This window comes from Colius striatus, chromosome 22 (genome assembly GCF_028858725.1).
Source record: "Colius striatus isolate bColStr4 chromosome 22, bColStr4.1.hap1, whole genome shotgun sequence".
Classification (NCBI taxonomy): domain Eukaryota; kingdom Metazoa; phylum Chordata; class Aves; order Coliiformes; family Coliidae; genus Colius; species Colius striatus.
Genome location: NC_084780.1, coordinates 7,882,264 through 7,896,208, shown reverse-complemented (window position 1 = coordinate 7,896,208; position 13,945 = coordinate 7,882,264). Strand labels below are relative to the sequence as shown.

The 13,945-nt window shown below is 58.5% G+C and overlaps 2 protein-coding genes across 7 annotated transcripts; both read left to right on the top strand.

The window, feature by feature from the left end:
- Nucleotides 1-17: 17 nt before the first annotated feature.
- ETV7 (ETS variant transcription factor 7) lies at nt 18-7,071 on the top strand. Of its 5 annotated transcripts, XM_062013795.1 has the most exons (9): nt 75-141; nt 294-470; nt 2,587-2,686; nt 2,950-3,114; nt 3,480-3,587; nt 4,378-4,569; nt 4,838-4,980; nt 5,318-5,418; nt 6,018-7,071. In XM_062013795.1, exons 2-9 carry the CDS (start codon nt 465-467, stop codon nt 6,127-6,129), a joined length of 927 nt encoding a protein of 308 aa, XP_061869779.1. In that variant the 5' UTR covers nt 75-141; nt 294-464; the 3' UTR covers nt 6,130-7,071. The 5 variants fall into 5 exon arrangements, with proteins under 5 accessions (XP_061869775.1, XP_061869777.1, XP_061869776.1 ...); XM_062013791.1 differs by having other exon boundaries at nt 18-470; XM_062013793.1 differs by lacking the exon at nt 4,378-4,569 and having other exon boundaries at nt 18-470.
- Nucleotides 6,083-13,135, top strand: LOC104557168 (uncharacterized). 2 transcript variants are annotated; one of them, XM_062013797.1, is made up of 6 exons: nt 6,083-6,150; nt 10,034-10,722; nt 10,992-11,126; nt 11,935-11,996; nt 12,181-12,444; nt 12,797-13,135. In XM_062013797.1, the coding sequence occupies exons 2-6, from the start codon at nt 10,074-10,076 to the stop codon at nt 12,839-12,841; spliced, it is 1,155 nt and encodes a 384-aa protein (XP_061869781.1). In that variant the 5' UTR covers nt 6,083-6,150; nt 10,034-10,073; the 3' UTR covers nt 12,842-13,135. The 2 variants fall into 2 exon arrangements, with proteins under 2 accessions (XP_061869781.1, XP_061869780.1); XM_062013796.1 differs by having other exon boundaries at nt 10,989-11,126.
- Nucleotides 13,136-13,945: the final 810 nt, after the last annotated feature.

Here is a 13,945-nt window from a genome sequence, read left to right as displayed (position 1 = left end):
TGCCGGTGCCGCGCACCGTCTGACGTTCCCGCGCTCATTAGCATATCATTAGCATGCCATTAGGGTCGTTGGGCCACTCCGCGTGCCCGCGGGCAGGGTCGTCCGGCGGGCCCGGGGCGCTTTGGCGTGCTCTGTGCCCGTGTAAGGACGCGGCTCGTTACGGCCCCTGGCCCTCGCCTCCCCGCTGTTCGAGCGCGTCCGTCCCAGCGCGGCGGTGCCCCGGGACAGCGCCCGCAGCGGCACCGCAACCGGCGGGCGGGCACGGCTCTCAGGCACCCGCCGGTCCCGGACAGGGCGATGGCACCACACGGCCCCGGCCGCTGCCCCTCCCGCCGCTCTCCGGCCTCCCGTCGCTCCGGATCCTTTCAATTTCGTTTCCCGGAAAGATCGCGCCGAGCCCGCAGAGACGGGACGTGGCCGCGCCGGGCCCCGGGGCAGCTCCGGGACACCCCCCCGCCCCCGGGATGCAGGTGAGAGCCCCCCGGGATGCAGGTGAGAGCCCCCGGGATGCAGCTCAGAGCCCCCCGGGATGCAGGTGAGAGCCCCCGGGATGCAGGTGAGAGCCCCCCGGGATGCAGATGAGAGCCCCCGGGATGCAGGTGAGAGCCCCCCGGGATGCAGGTGAGAGCCCCCGGGATGCAGGTGAGAGCCCCCCGGGATGCAGCTCAGAGCCCCCGGGATGCAGGTGAGAGCCCCCCGGGATGCAGGTGAGAGCCCCCCGGGATGCAGGTGAGAGCCCCCGGGATGCAGGTGAGAGCCCCCCGGGATGCAGGTGAGAGTCCCCCGGGATGCAGGTGAGAGCCCCCGGGATGCAGGTGAGAGCCCCCAGGATGCAGGTGAGAGCCCCCCGGGATGCAGGTGAGAGCCCCCCGGGATGCAGGTGAGAGCCCCCCGGGATGCAGCTCAAAGCCCCCGGGATGCAGGTGAGAGCCCCCCGGGATGCAGGTGAGAGCCCCCGGGATGCAGCTCAAAGCCCCCGGGATGCAGGTGAGAGCCCCCCGGGATGCAGCTCAAAGCCCCCGGGATGCAGGTGAGAGCCCCCCGGGATGCAGGTGAGAGCCCCCCGGGATGCAGGTGAGAGCCCCCCGGGATGCAGGTGAGAGCCCCCGGGATGCAGCTCAAAGCCCCCGGGATGCAGGTGAGAGCCCCCCGGGATGCAGCTCAAAGACCCCGGGATGCAGGTGAGAGCCGCCCACCGCTGCAACGAGGGTGTGAAGTTGATGCCCCAGCTTGGGGGGGTTGTGGATCCATCTCCAAACGGCCCCACAGAGCCTGGAGCAGGGGGATTCTCCCCTCCAACCCCCCCCCCCCCCAAGTCCCACTTGACACAGAGCCAGGGTTTTGTTGGCACCCCCCTTTTCTCGCTGTTTCCCCTCTCCAAGGACAGTATTTTCTCTCCAAATGCCATCTCAGAAGTGCGAGGGGTAAAAAGCAAGAGCATAAAGTCAGGAGAAAGCAACAACCCCGCGGCTGCAGCTCGTGCCCCGTGTGCCCTGAGAGCCTGGGAATGTCCAGCGCTGGCTCTGGTTTAACTGCAGATGCCGTTGGGAGAGTCACAGCAACGGGAGGAAACCAAAACCCCCTTTAGATGCTGCTGGCCCAGCTCCTCTCCCCACCCCACACACAGAGCTGAGGGGCACTGGCTGCTCTAACCTCCAAACCTCTGCCTGAGGGTGGATTGAAGTGCCCAGAGCTTCACACAATACCATTTGCAGGCAAAACTGATGATTTTCCAGAGAATGAAGCTGAGGAATTGCTGGGATTGATGTTAACAGGTTTTTAAGGGGAAACATCTGCTTGGCTGCCAGTACTAGTTCAAATCTGCCTGAAGGCAGGATGGGAGCTCCCTCTGGCTCACATGCTCTGGATGAGCCCAGAGGCAGAGCAAGGCTGATGCTGACCCCTCCCTGCCCTCCCCCAGACCCCAGCAGCAGTGCTGGGGCTGCCTCTCCTCCCAGCACCAACCATCTCACCCCTTGGCTGAGGCTTAAGGGGCTCCTTAATGAGCTCCTGAGAGAGAGGAGTGATGCTGGAGGAGCTGGGACTTACTGGCAGGTGAGGAAGGTGAGTGGCCAGCTCCCTGAAGTGTGGGAGGGCTCTTTCCACCTTATGCCTAAATGATCACTAAGGGAAAAGTTAAAGATCTCTCTTCATACAGTGGTTGAAAGACAAAGTCCAAGCACTGTTGCCAGCTGCATTGTCACAGCTTTAAATAACTGAAGTACTGTCCTAACCCTGGGCATCCAGTGAGCACCTTGTGGGAAGCAGCAGCCAGCCTGGGCACTGCAGGCTCTGCTCCACCTTCCCTGCAGCCATGGGGCTGGATAACCCACACCCAGAGCAGGGCTGAGGGCAGGCACCTCCTGGCAGATGTACAAAAGAGCTGAAGAGGGTGGGATCTGTGGCTACAAACCCTGTCTTGGGCAGCCAGGGATTGGTGCTGGGGCTGGTAAAGGACCTGGAGCCAGCGTGAAAGAGCTGGGTGAGAAACCAGCGTGGAGCTATTGAGCAGGGTTTAGTGCTGTGGAGGCATCTCCAGAGCAGAGCTGGGGGTTGTTTGCCCTCTGATGTGTTTGCTCTCCCCAGGGTAAGGTGTCAGCCAGCTTCTCCAGCCCCGTGGTCGCAGCTCCCGCAGCCGAGGCCGGACACAGCCCGGGGCACGTCGTGGGGCTGCCAGGCAGGCTGAGTGAGTACTTCAGCAAAACCTGTGCTGAGAAAGAGTCCCCCCAGGGTGGGACACGGTGGGTACAGCCCTGATAAGCCCTGCAGCCCGGGGAACGAGATGGACCAGTCATCAGGGTCCATTTTCTCTCCTTGGTGCGTTTTTGACCTGTGAGCGCCTCGTGTAGAGGGAAAGGTTGGCAGTGGAGGCGACCAGTACCAGCTCCTGCCCCTCAGCAGCTCTGAGGCTTGGGGCTGAGTTGTTTCAGAGGCTGCCCCTGGTTCCAGGAATCCAGCCCTCGCTGTGGAGCAAGGATGACGTGATCCACTGGCTGAGATGGGCTGAGGAGGAGTTTTCCCTGCGGCACACGGACGAGAGGAGGTTTGAAATGAACGGCAAGGCGCTGTGCATCCTCACCAAGGATGACTTCAGATACCGAGCTCCCAGCTCAGGTTAGACCCAGTGCAGGGGATTTTCTGAGGCCCATCCAAGCACAGCACAAGCCACAGAGTCATTTGGGTTGGAAAAGACCTTTAAGATCATCGGGTCCAGCTGCTCACACTGCCCAGCCCACCACCAAATTAAACCATATCCCTCAGCACCTCAGCCGTGTGTCTTTGCAGCATCCCCAGGGCTGGGGACTCCCCCTCCTCCCTGGGCAGCCCATTCCAACCCTCTCAGGGAAAAAAGTTCTTCCTAATGTCCAATAAATGCTTTGGGAGGGGGAATAACCTCTTACTCTGCAGCACCATCAGCTGAGAGATGCTGTAACAGATGTTCTCAGTCACTCATCTGAGCAGACTTCCCTTCCCTGCAGGTGATGTGTTGTATGAAATACTCCAGTACATTAAGACTCAGAGGAGAGCTCTGGTGTGCAGCCCTTTGCTGAACTCACCCTTCACAGAAGCCAGGAGCACAGAGGAAGGTATGATGGAGAATGGCAGCTGTCCATCAAGGGGAGCCTGCCCTCACTTGTAGTGGGTTGCACACATCTGGGGTTTGAACCCATCTCACATTACCTGAGCAAGGCAAGCAGGACAGTCCAGGAGGTGGCAGCCAGGTCCAAGAAAGTCCAGGTCATGAAGGAAGCCTGTAGTAATGAAGCAGGTCTGGGCAGAATCAGGCTTAGACAGCACCAGGCTGATCCCCCAGCAAGGCTGTGGCTACATCAGGAAGCCTCTCTGCAGGCTGAGACCTGGATCAGGAGGGGTCAGTAGCCAGGCAGAGGTACAGCTCTGGCTGGAGATGAGTCCTCCTGCAGTGTAGCTAAGAAAGGATGGAAGAAGCAGGGAGAAGCTTAAATAGAGCTGCTGTGGCAATGGATGGAGTGGGGAGAAGCCCTAGTGAGGCTGCTCAGGGGGAGCTGAGGTGGGAGTCCAGCAGGGTCTGGCTTTGCAGTGAGCTGCATCTGGGTGTGCTTTCCTGAGCTGCTCAGCTGGAGAATGAGGAACATGCTCCTGCAGCAGTTTACAGGGAAATGCCTCTTCTCTGCTGTATTTTCCCACTCCAGCTTTTCTTCTGTGTTTATCCCTCCCTGGACCTGCTGCTGCTCCTGCCTTAGGAAGGTGCCAGGCCTTCCTCAGCACACACTTCCTCGGGCTGGGCTGGTACAGGGCTGACAACCAGCCTGGGCTGTTCCTCCCCAGCTGCTCTGGGGCTCTGGGAGATCTCCTGGGACCATCAGGCACCACAGTGGGCTTTGGGTTTTTTTGCAGGGAGGGACTGCAGTACTGAGGCTGCCCCAGCTGCTGTTTCCTCCTGCCTGGCTTGTGCACAACAGCCCACGTGCCACAGCCACACAGAGCCCCTGAACCTCTCCCATGCCAGCCTGGAGGGCAGCTGCAGGGCAGATGCCATCTGCTCTCTCCCTGCAACCCTGTCAGCCACAGTGGATGGGAAAATTGCAGGTAAATAGGAATTTATAGCCTGGCTCCTTGAGATTGTGCCTTGTCCTGTCTGCCCATCTGGCTCCTGTTTATTGTGTGTATCAGTGTGTGCTTCCCTGCCTCAGTTTCCCCCCCTGAGCAACGATCCTGGCTGCTCGAGCCCTGTGTGAGCCTTGGGCTCTCCTTGCATTTATCACCCCTGGGAACATGTGCAGTCCTGTTGCTGACTGACCCTCCCTGAAGCACAGCTGCCTCAGTGGGAGCTCTGACTGTGTGCCCTGGTGCCCAGACTGCAGGTTGCTGTGGGACTACGTGTACCAGCTGCTCTCTGACAGCCGCTACGAGCCCTACATCAAGTGGGAAGACAAGGAAGCCAAAGTCTTCAGGGTTGTAAACCCAAATGGACTTGCCCAGCTCTGGGGGAACCACAAGGTAAATGCAGTTCAGATCAGAGTTGTCATTTCTGGGCTTCTGCATGTCACCTTCGTGGCCCTTTGCCCAGAGCTGATGGCACAGGGCCTGGGCAGGGTGAGAGGGTGGACCCAGGGCTGCTGGTGACCTGGTGAGTAACGAGGGAGGCTTCCCCAGCCCTGGAAAGCAAACCACGAGCTGTGCAGCCAGAAGCCAGGCTGGCTACAGGCCCACACTGCACCCCACAATGCCCAGGAGCCACCCTGAGTGTCCCACGTGTGGTTCTGCTGCAAACAGCCCCAAACCAGCTGCTGCTGCTTGTTCCTGCTCAGCATCCCCCAGTCGTTTTCTCCCCCAGAACCGGATGAACATGACATATGAGAAGATGTCACGGGCTCTCAGGCATTACTACAAACTCAACATCATCAAGAAGGAGCCAGGGCAGAAGCTGTTGTTCAGGTGAAGATCAGTGAGCTGCCTGGGACAGTGCAGATGGGGCTTGGGAGGGTGCTGGGCTGGTGGCAGCTGCTTCATCCAGCGAGATCCTCCCCCTCAAACACAACACCCCAGTAGGTTTGTGTCCAGGCTCTGTCCTTTGCAAGGCAGGAGCTGGGCTGCCTGGGCTCCACATCCCACCTGATGCACTTCCCAGGGCCGTGGGCCTGGCCTGGGCCAGCATCCACCAGCTCTCCTGCATGGAGTGCAGCTGCTGCTGGGGGAAATGGCCCCCAGCCCACCCACCTGGACAGGACTCTCCTGTTCCCCAGAGACAGCAGCTCTGAGGTTCACCTCCAAGTAGAGGAAGGGGTGGCAATAAGTCAGGAGCCTCCTGTTTGCAGTGCTGGCTGCTTCCCTGGGACGGGTTTGGACTCCAAATGCTGTCTCTGGTGTGATGAGTGCTGGTGTGTCCTGGGTGCAGAGCGAGCTCTGGGATCCTCAGCAGAGCCCAGGGATGGCAGATGCCCTCTGGGAGCTCCAGAGCTCAGCTGATGGGTGCAGGGCTTCCAGCAGCCTGCTTTGTGGATATGCCCTGAAAGCCATTGGAAGATGTATTGCAGGTTTTTGAAGACTCCTGGGGAGATCATCCACGAGAAATGCAGCAAGCTGGAGCAGCTGGAGGATGAGGAGCACGAAGATTTGAAAGAAGACCCACTGGAGGTTTCCCCATAGGGAATCTTTGCAGTGGTTGAGGTGATGGACTTGTGCTCTGCTGGGAACTGCTGATGTCTCTTTCCTCTCCTGGGCAGAAGGCCACAGAGCTGGTCCTGGATTTCAAAACCTGTCCAGAGCCAGAGCTGTGACATCTCTGAGGCTTCGTTAGCAAAACACACCCAGAAATTGTCCCCCAGCCCCAAAAGCACAGGGAGCATGGGGCTGTTCTGCTGCTTGTTTCTCCTCTGCCCCTGGGGAGGGAATGTGTGATTCTTGCTCTGTACATTTTGATGCTTGTCTTTAAGGTTCAAACTTGCTGGTAAAGACCATTCCACTCTTGCAGTGAGATGTGCTGGGCAGAGAGCACCAGGTCAGGCATGTCCTGAATGAAGTGCTTTTGCAGTGAGCAGCAGCCCTGAGTGTGAGCACTCTGCTCTGAATCTGAGCCATTTCCCCCTGCAGCACAGCCTCACACTGCACATGTGCTGGATGCTGCAGTCTCACTGTCTCCTGGGAGGTTGCTCCCACGAGTGATGCAGTGAAATACCTGGCTGGAGCTGCAGGCTTCATGGATACCCAGTGCTGGGTGTTATTGCAGCTCCTTTCCCTCCATGTAATGCTCCTTGTAATTGTCTATGTCACTGTGAGAAGGAACAAACCCAGCAGTGACTGAGAGCCCAAAGCAGGAACCAGCTGGCAGCCCAGGCACTGCCAGTGACCTGCAGGGAACAGTGTGTGAGGGGTTTCACATCTGAAAGTACCCTCTCATCCCTTCAGGCTGCTTTGCACTGAGGAAATAAAGCCCTGGGGCTGGGTAAAGGTTGAAAATGCCACTTATTGCTGGTTGAAGGTGTGAAACTGGGAAATCTAATCCTCCCTCATTTCAAACCAGCTCCTGTGGGCACCCAGGTTTTGTCCTCAGGCTTGGCAGCCCCTAAACCAGAGTCCAACAGTCTGACTTCATCCTTCCTTCCACAAAGGGTGCATCTTGTCACAGACTTCCCAGGTTACCTGTGAGGAATCAGCCCTCCAGGAGCAGGGACGATGTTGGGCCTCACCTGGGATGGGCTCCAGCAGCCACATCTCCAAACTGGAGGTGCCCAGGTCACCAGTGTGGATGTGGCTCTTTGTTTTGTGGATGTTGCAGAGGGAAAAACCCAACAGAATCGATTGTGAAACTCCTTCTCAGCCCCTGGGATCGATTGGTGAAGGGATGTGGTCATGTGCCAGTGAGAGCACAGAGCTCCTCAGGGCTGGGTTAATCATTTTCCAGGAGTAGATGGGGATGCTGAGAAACAAAGCCAGGTGATTCCTAATCAATAGCAGGCTCTGATTCATTGCTGAAAGCTGAGGAGAAGCGCAGAGGGAGAGGCTGCAACTCCCACACTTACAGGAACGGGTGGCACAGGCAGAGGGAAAACCCTGGGACAGGTTCATTTCCAGGCTGAGCCCAGGAGCAGGAAAACACCAGTTTGACCTGGGAGGGACCTGGGCAGCACCATGATCCCAGCTGAAAACTGGGATGAAAAGGCAGCACTGCTGGGGGGGAAATGTTGCAGAGGAGTTGTGCAGAGCAGAGGCTGTGCTGCAGCTGCGAGATGCAGTGCCAAGCCATGCCATCAGCTGCAGTGCCACACCGTGCCATCAGCTGCAGTGCCAAGCCATGCCATCAGCTGCAATGCCAAACTGCCATCAGCTGCAGTGCCAAGCCATGCCATCAGCTGCAGTGCCACACTGCCATCAGGTGCAGTGCCACACCATGCCATCAGCTGCAGTGCCAAACTGCCATCAGCTGCAGTGCCACACTGCCATCAGCTGCAGTGCCAAGCCATGCCATCAGCTGCAGTGCCACACTGCCATCAGCTGCAGTGCCACACTGTGCCATCAGTTGCAGTGCCACACTGCCATCAGCTGCAGTGCCACACCGTGCCATCAGCTGCAGTGCCAAGCCATGCCATCAGCTGCAGTGCCAAACTGCCATCAGCTGCAGTGCCACACCGTGCCATCAGCTGCAGTGCCACACCATGCCATCAGCTGCAGTGCCACACCGTGCCATCAGGTGGCAAAACAGACACGGCAGCAGCCTGCGGGAGGTGGGGCAGGCACAGGGGGCTCCGGGGCTGAGAAGCTTTGTCTGGTGCAGGGCAGGCTGTAGATGTGAGGATGCACAGGTCTGCTCCGTGGGTTTGGCCCCGGGGGATGCTCCGTGCTGGGGTGGGTGAGTGGGAGCCACGTGTGTGCAGAGGATTTGGGTCCTGAGGCTGGTCCTGTTTGCTGTTTTAGTCTGAAGGGTCCCCAGGGTGGGTTTCAGAGCTGTTGCAGCCCAGCTCTGCTCAGTGTTAGGCAACAACCCATCACAGCGTGCCCCAGCGTGTCTGTGGCCACACACCAGCCCCCAGCAGCCACTGTGCTGGAAGCTGCTCGGGTGTGAGTGGGGCCATCAGCTTGTGGCACCCAAACCCCATTTCCCTGGGCAAGTTCCGACTTCTCCTTACAAAGCCAACCCAGCAGAGGCCACAGGTGACACCAGAGCCACTGACCAAGCCAAAGCCACGTGCCCAGGGCTGGTTCTGAGCTGCTGTCAGAGGGCAGAGCTGCCACCAGGTGACTTTGATGCTGTTTTGCTGCAGTTTATCGTAAGGAAATGGTTCAGTCCCTCGGTGAAACTCACCCCACGCTCCTGTGCCATGGGGAGCTGACAGTGGGGATCCCAGGAGGAAGCTTTGGCCCTTCTACCTGAATGGCTGCTAAAAATAGGAGCTGACTCAGCCAGCTGCTGGCTCTGGGTGTATAAAAAGGCACCTCCCAGGAGAGCCCAAGAACCCTTCGTGCCCACAGCCCAGGAGCTTGTCCTGACATCCATCCAGAAGGGCAGAAATCCTGATGGAAAGGTAAATCCCAGCAGAGCAAATCAAGGATGGTGTGGCCAGAGCAGGACGGGGGCTGCTGCTTTGCTGTGATTACATCTGGCTGAGTGATCCCTTCTGGGCTGGTTGGTTGCCTTTGGTGGTGTCTTGGATGAAGGGAATTTGCCCTGTTGATCCCAATAAAGGCCAGGTTTGGGTGGGAGTGCCTGTGCCTTGTGCTGATGCTCAGCTCAGGGAGGTTCATGCAGCTGGATTTCGGTGCTGGCTTCCCCTGTGCTGGTCAGTGCTGGAGAAAGTCTGGTCTGAGTCTCCTTCTCTGAAGGGTGAAATTGGCTTTGGAAGCCGAGCCAGCACGAGGCACAGGCACAGCTCGCTGCTTGGCTTTTCTCAACAGCAGCAGCATCTGTTTCATTTTGCTTGGAAAGGAAAGGCAGGACCAGGTGCTCCAAGCTCTGTTTACAGGGGTGAGAGCTCAGAGAGGGGCTGGCACTGGAAGCTGCTCAGCCAATATTGGCAGTGGCTGAGGATATCTGCCAGAGCCCACGTTCCCGTGGCCTCTCCAAGCACTGGAAGCACCAGCTCTGTTGGGGAATGGTTGGAGGGGTTGTTTTTAGCAGCCATGGCTTTAAGGGGAGATACTAAAACTGGGGGGATGGTGCTCCTGGTGTGGAGCTTTACATCATAGCATGGGAACAGGTTGCAGTAGGAAGATACAGCACCATGGTATCTGGATGATACCTGTGCTGGATTAAACCCTCTGGAAGGTAACCAGGCTCTCCCTCTGGAACCTGCCCAGTTTCATCTCTCCCTTCCCTGCAGTTTCACTTCCTTTCCCAGCAGCTCCTACAGCCCATCATAAACCCCTGTGTGTGCAGCCTGAGTAAAGGAGCACTCAGACAACAACTATAAGAGGTTGATCATTTACTGGGAGCAGTGTCAGACACCCCAAGCACGCTGGGTGCCAGAGCAGGGCTGATTTGCACCGTGGCCAACCCGACCACGCAGTGTCCTGGGGAAAGGGAAAACCAGGCTGAAGGTGTTGCTTTTGTCTGCAGCAAGGTGCAGTGTGTGTCTGCAGAGAAGCTGTGGAGGGACATGGAGAGGCAGCCCTCGGGGAAGATCCTCTCCCTGGACAGGCAAGGCGCCAAGAAGGTGCTGGAGATGTACGTCAGGCGCTCGCTGAGCTGCTGCGAGAACTCACCGGCAGCCAAGGAGGGAGCCAGGAGGGGAGGGAGGAAGGCAGATGGGCTGCAACGGTCAAAAAGCGACTTCTGCAAGTATTCCTGTGCCAAACACAGCCCCAGGAAGGAGCAGGAGGAGAAACCCAAAGTACAGAACCTGGGTGAGGTTGTTGATGATGACAGCAAAGCTCCTGTGGAGGCTCCTAAAGAGCAGCTGGAGATCAAGAGGAAAAGCACCAAAAACGCTTCTCAGGGCAAAATCCAGCACACCTGGTTCAAAAGTGCCTTAAATTTCCTCTTGAAGAAGAGCCCAGAGGAGCAGAAGGAACATGCAGGGCAAAAGGCAAAGGAGAAGGGTGCCCCAGCCCCCCAGAACAGACCAGAAGGGGCTAAAGGACCCCGAGTGGACTCCAGCAGAGCCCCGAAGAGGAGACCTGGCCTCAGGAGGGTTTTCTCCTTCAAGAAGCACGTGGAGGGGGAGCAGGGGGAGATGGCAGCTGGGACAAAGGCCAAGAGACCCAGCTGCCTTCCCCTGAGGCACGTCCAGGCGCCGGCCAGGCCAGGTGAGACCCTCACTGCCCCCACCCCTGCCCCTTCCCCTCCGCAAAACCCACCCAGGGAACTTCTGTGAAGCTTCAGTGGGCTCGAGGCAAGCTGCAGCCGCTCGGGGTGCTTCAGGGAGCTCAGCCCACCGCTCTCTGGGGCTCAGCACTCATCCAGCCTGGGCACGAGCACCACGAGGGTGCAGCCACTGCCTCACCTGCTTCTGCTTTGCAATGAATGGCCAACAAACCACCCCAACCCTGACTCCTGCGTGTGTTTGTTCCAGCAGCCCAGGAGCAGCGTGACGGTCACTACACGCGAGTGTCGGAGGAGATCGGGCTGATCGTGCAGGGCAGCGGGAGCCAGGGCAGCGCAGCCCCTGCCCACGGGGACCTGCCAGCGCCTGCCAGTGCCCCTGGGGCCGGTGAGTGGGGCCCTTGTACAGCCAGCAGCACCAGGGCAGACACAGAGCACGTGTGCAGGAGGCTCGTCCCCGTGCAGAGCCGAGCTGTGGGTGCTGGGTCCCGGGGGCACGGTGGAGTCACCATCACTAGGGATGGCTGGGGGTGCTGAGTCCCTGGGGCACAGCCCCTGGGGAGATGGAGACCCCAACCCTAGAGATGTTTAAAAGCTGAGGTGCTGAGGGCCAAGGCTTAGTGCTGGGCTGGGCAGGGTGAGGGCAGGGCTGGGGCTGCAGCAACTTCAGGGGCTTTTGCAGCCACAACCGTTCTGTGGCTCGGATCAGAATTGCTGCTGCTCTAGAAAAACAGCAGATGGACCTTCACACAGCAAAGGAAAGAGACCCTCAGCCTCAAAACTGCTTTGGACAGGATGGAATCCCTACAGGAAAGGTTTTAAAAGCATCCAAGATATAATGCCCAGAACAACCAGCCTGCTGTAACCTGAGTTTCTCTACCTGAAACTGTGCTCTGGGTAACTGGCTGTAGTGACTCCCCAGGGGCTCAAATGAGGCAGATTAAGCCTGAGAGAGAAGTGACAGGCCAGGGAACAGGGGCTTACCTGACCTGACCAGTTGAACAGACTCCTGGGGAGATTTTCAGCATCAGGGGAGAAAAAACCTCAAATGCAGGAGAGTGTTTCTGCTGAAGACAACGAGGCACTTGGCGAGAGGCTGAAGCAGATCTGGGAGGGATGGGTGTGGATAAGCATTGCTCAGGGAATCCCCCTGGGCTGAGGCTTGGGGAAAGGGCATAACTGGGATCTCTCTGCAGAGGAAGCCATCAGGAGGATCGTCGCCCTGCTCCAGAGCGCGGGAGATGAGCTGGACAGGCAGGTGAGAGCAGGGCTGCCGTGGGGATGAGCAGACCTGGCTTTCCCTGGGGTGGGGGAACAGTGAGAGGAAGGAAGTGGCACCTCTTGCTGCCGTGGCTGGGTGTGCTCGTGGCTGTGTGTCCGTCCTCCCTCAGCCACACGCCGCGGTGTCGGCTCCCAGCGTGTGTTCCCTCGCTGCTCACCAGGTGCAGGCAGACGCACGGCTCCGGCTGTTCTTCAGAGACATGTCCTACAGCTCCTTCAAGCACCTGGCTGATGCCTATGTGCACAAGGAGATGACGAGCAGCAGACCTGATGCCAGCCCCCAGGAGATCCAGTTTGCCTTCACGGTGCATCTCACGGCCAAGGTGGCCGGAATCTGCAACCAGGCAGTGAACAGGATCATGGGCTTTGGCACCCGCTACCTGGAGGATTCCTTTGCACCCTTGTCCTACGGCAAAATGCTCCAGGTAGGGAGGAGGACTGAGTCTGGGGGTGAGCTTCCAGCAGCAGAATAGGGCAAGTGGTGTCACTCTAGGGTGGCTGACAGGTCTGGGGGGTAGCAGTCACGCTGGCTTGTCCTGGGTGGGGTGTGACTGGGTGCTGGATCTTGCCCCGTGCTGTTTGGGCTGCCTTTGCCTTCCCCCAGCGTGGGCATGGCCACAGGGAGCACGTGAGATGCCTCACGGTGCCTGGCACTGCTGCAACCTGCTGCCACTGCAGCTTTCCCTGGGGAGAAGCTCCTCCTAAAGCCATGCAGAGACCAATATCACCAGGTCAGTGGGGAAGGGGCCTCCTGAACGTTTCCTTCTGTCTCGGCAGGACAGAGACCAGTTCAGCACAGACAAGTGTGAGAGCCCAGACTGACACCAGCTGCTGCCAAGGGCCTGTGGAGCCTGGGAACCCAAGGATGCAGATGCAGAGAGGGGAGGGAGAGGCCCCCTGGTGACCTGGATGGGGGGTGACCTTCTGAGCTGTGCATTGAAAAATCCTCTAAGGGAAACCACAGTGAGAGTTACAAGAGGATGAAATGCTGAAACCCCACCAGCCTGGGGGCAAAGACTCTGTAACCAAGCAACCCCCAGACTTCAGCCTGTGTGTGTGTTTCAGCTCTCACCCAGTGCCTGTGTTGGACCTCCCTGTTTGCTTGTGCAGGTCTATTTCTCCCCCTGCCTTTCCATCCACATCTGTGAATGTGCAACACAATTTCTGCAGCTTCAGCTGTCAGCCAAGAGCCCAGGTCAGGGAAAAACCCCTCAAAGCTCCAATAAACCGTCCTGCACTGACAGTGTCTGAGGGCAGAGTGCTGTGCACAGACATCACCCACTGCTGCTGCTCGCCTGGGCTGCTCCTTTCAGGCCAGATGCAAAGTGGCTTTCAAGTAGAAGATTTACTAGCCCAAGCAGCTTGCTCAGACACCAAGAACTGGGTAAAGCTGGTTCCCAGGTGGTGCAGGAGCTGCCCTTGCTGTGACTCCCTCAGGCCCCAGAGGATTTACAGCTGCCAGGGTCTCACCTACCAGCCCTAAGAAGATGTGAAATGTCAAAGTGATTAAACCCTAATCCCTGGGAATGTTTCCAGCTAATCTTTGCCCAGACCCCTAAGTAAGGCCATGGATTAAAGCAGTTTGGGGCTGGGAGGGGATTGCCAGCACTCAGTGTGGTGGCACCAGCGGGAGCATCTCCCGTGCCAGGGCCAGGCACAGCCTGTGCTGAAGGGGTTGGGTGGGTTGAAGGTGGCAATGGGCGCAAACAAGCCTGCAGGTCTGAGCCAGTGCCATGCCTGGAGTCACAGTCCCCACGGGCCCCCCGTGGCAGCCTGTGTCTGCCCAGCACCTCCTCTCCCCCAGGCCCTGATCTTTGCAGCCCTGGTGAAACCCTGAGCAAAGCAAAACGGGGAAGCAGCCAGATCCCAGCCCTTCCCCAGCCAGATGCCCCTGGCTGCAAAGCCTTTAGGGAAAGGCTCTGCAGA

Bases quoted from the DNA above. Each gene is read 5' to 3' on its own strand.
- ETV7 (XM_062013791.1), top strand. From the start codon at position 54: ATGCCATTAGGGTCGTTGGGCCACTCCGCGTGCCCGCGGGCAGGGTCG. The intron at 2,687-2,949 runs GTGAGTACTTCA...CCCTGGTTCCAG, and splicing joins GGGGCTGCCAGGCAGGCTGA to GAATCCAGCCCTCGCTGTGG. The intron at 5,419-6,017 runs GTGAAGATCAGT...GATGTATTGCAG, and splicing joins GGGCAGAAGCTGTTGTTCAG to GTTTTTGAAGACTCCTGGGG.
- LOC104557168 (XM_062013796.1), top strand. From the start codon at position 10,074: ATGGAGAGGCAGCCCTCGGGGAAGATCCTCTCCCTGGACAGGCAAGGC. The intron at 11,127-11,934 runs GTGAGTGGGGCC...ATCTCTCTGCAG, and splicing joins TGCCAGTGCCCCTGGGGCCG to AGGAAGCCATCAGGAGGATC. The intron at 11,997-12,180 runs GTGAGAGCAGGG...GCTGCTCACCAG, and splicing joins GAGATGAGCTGGACAGGCAG to GTGCAGGCAGACGCACGGCT.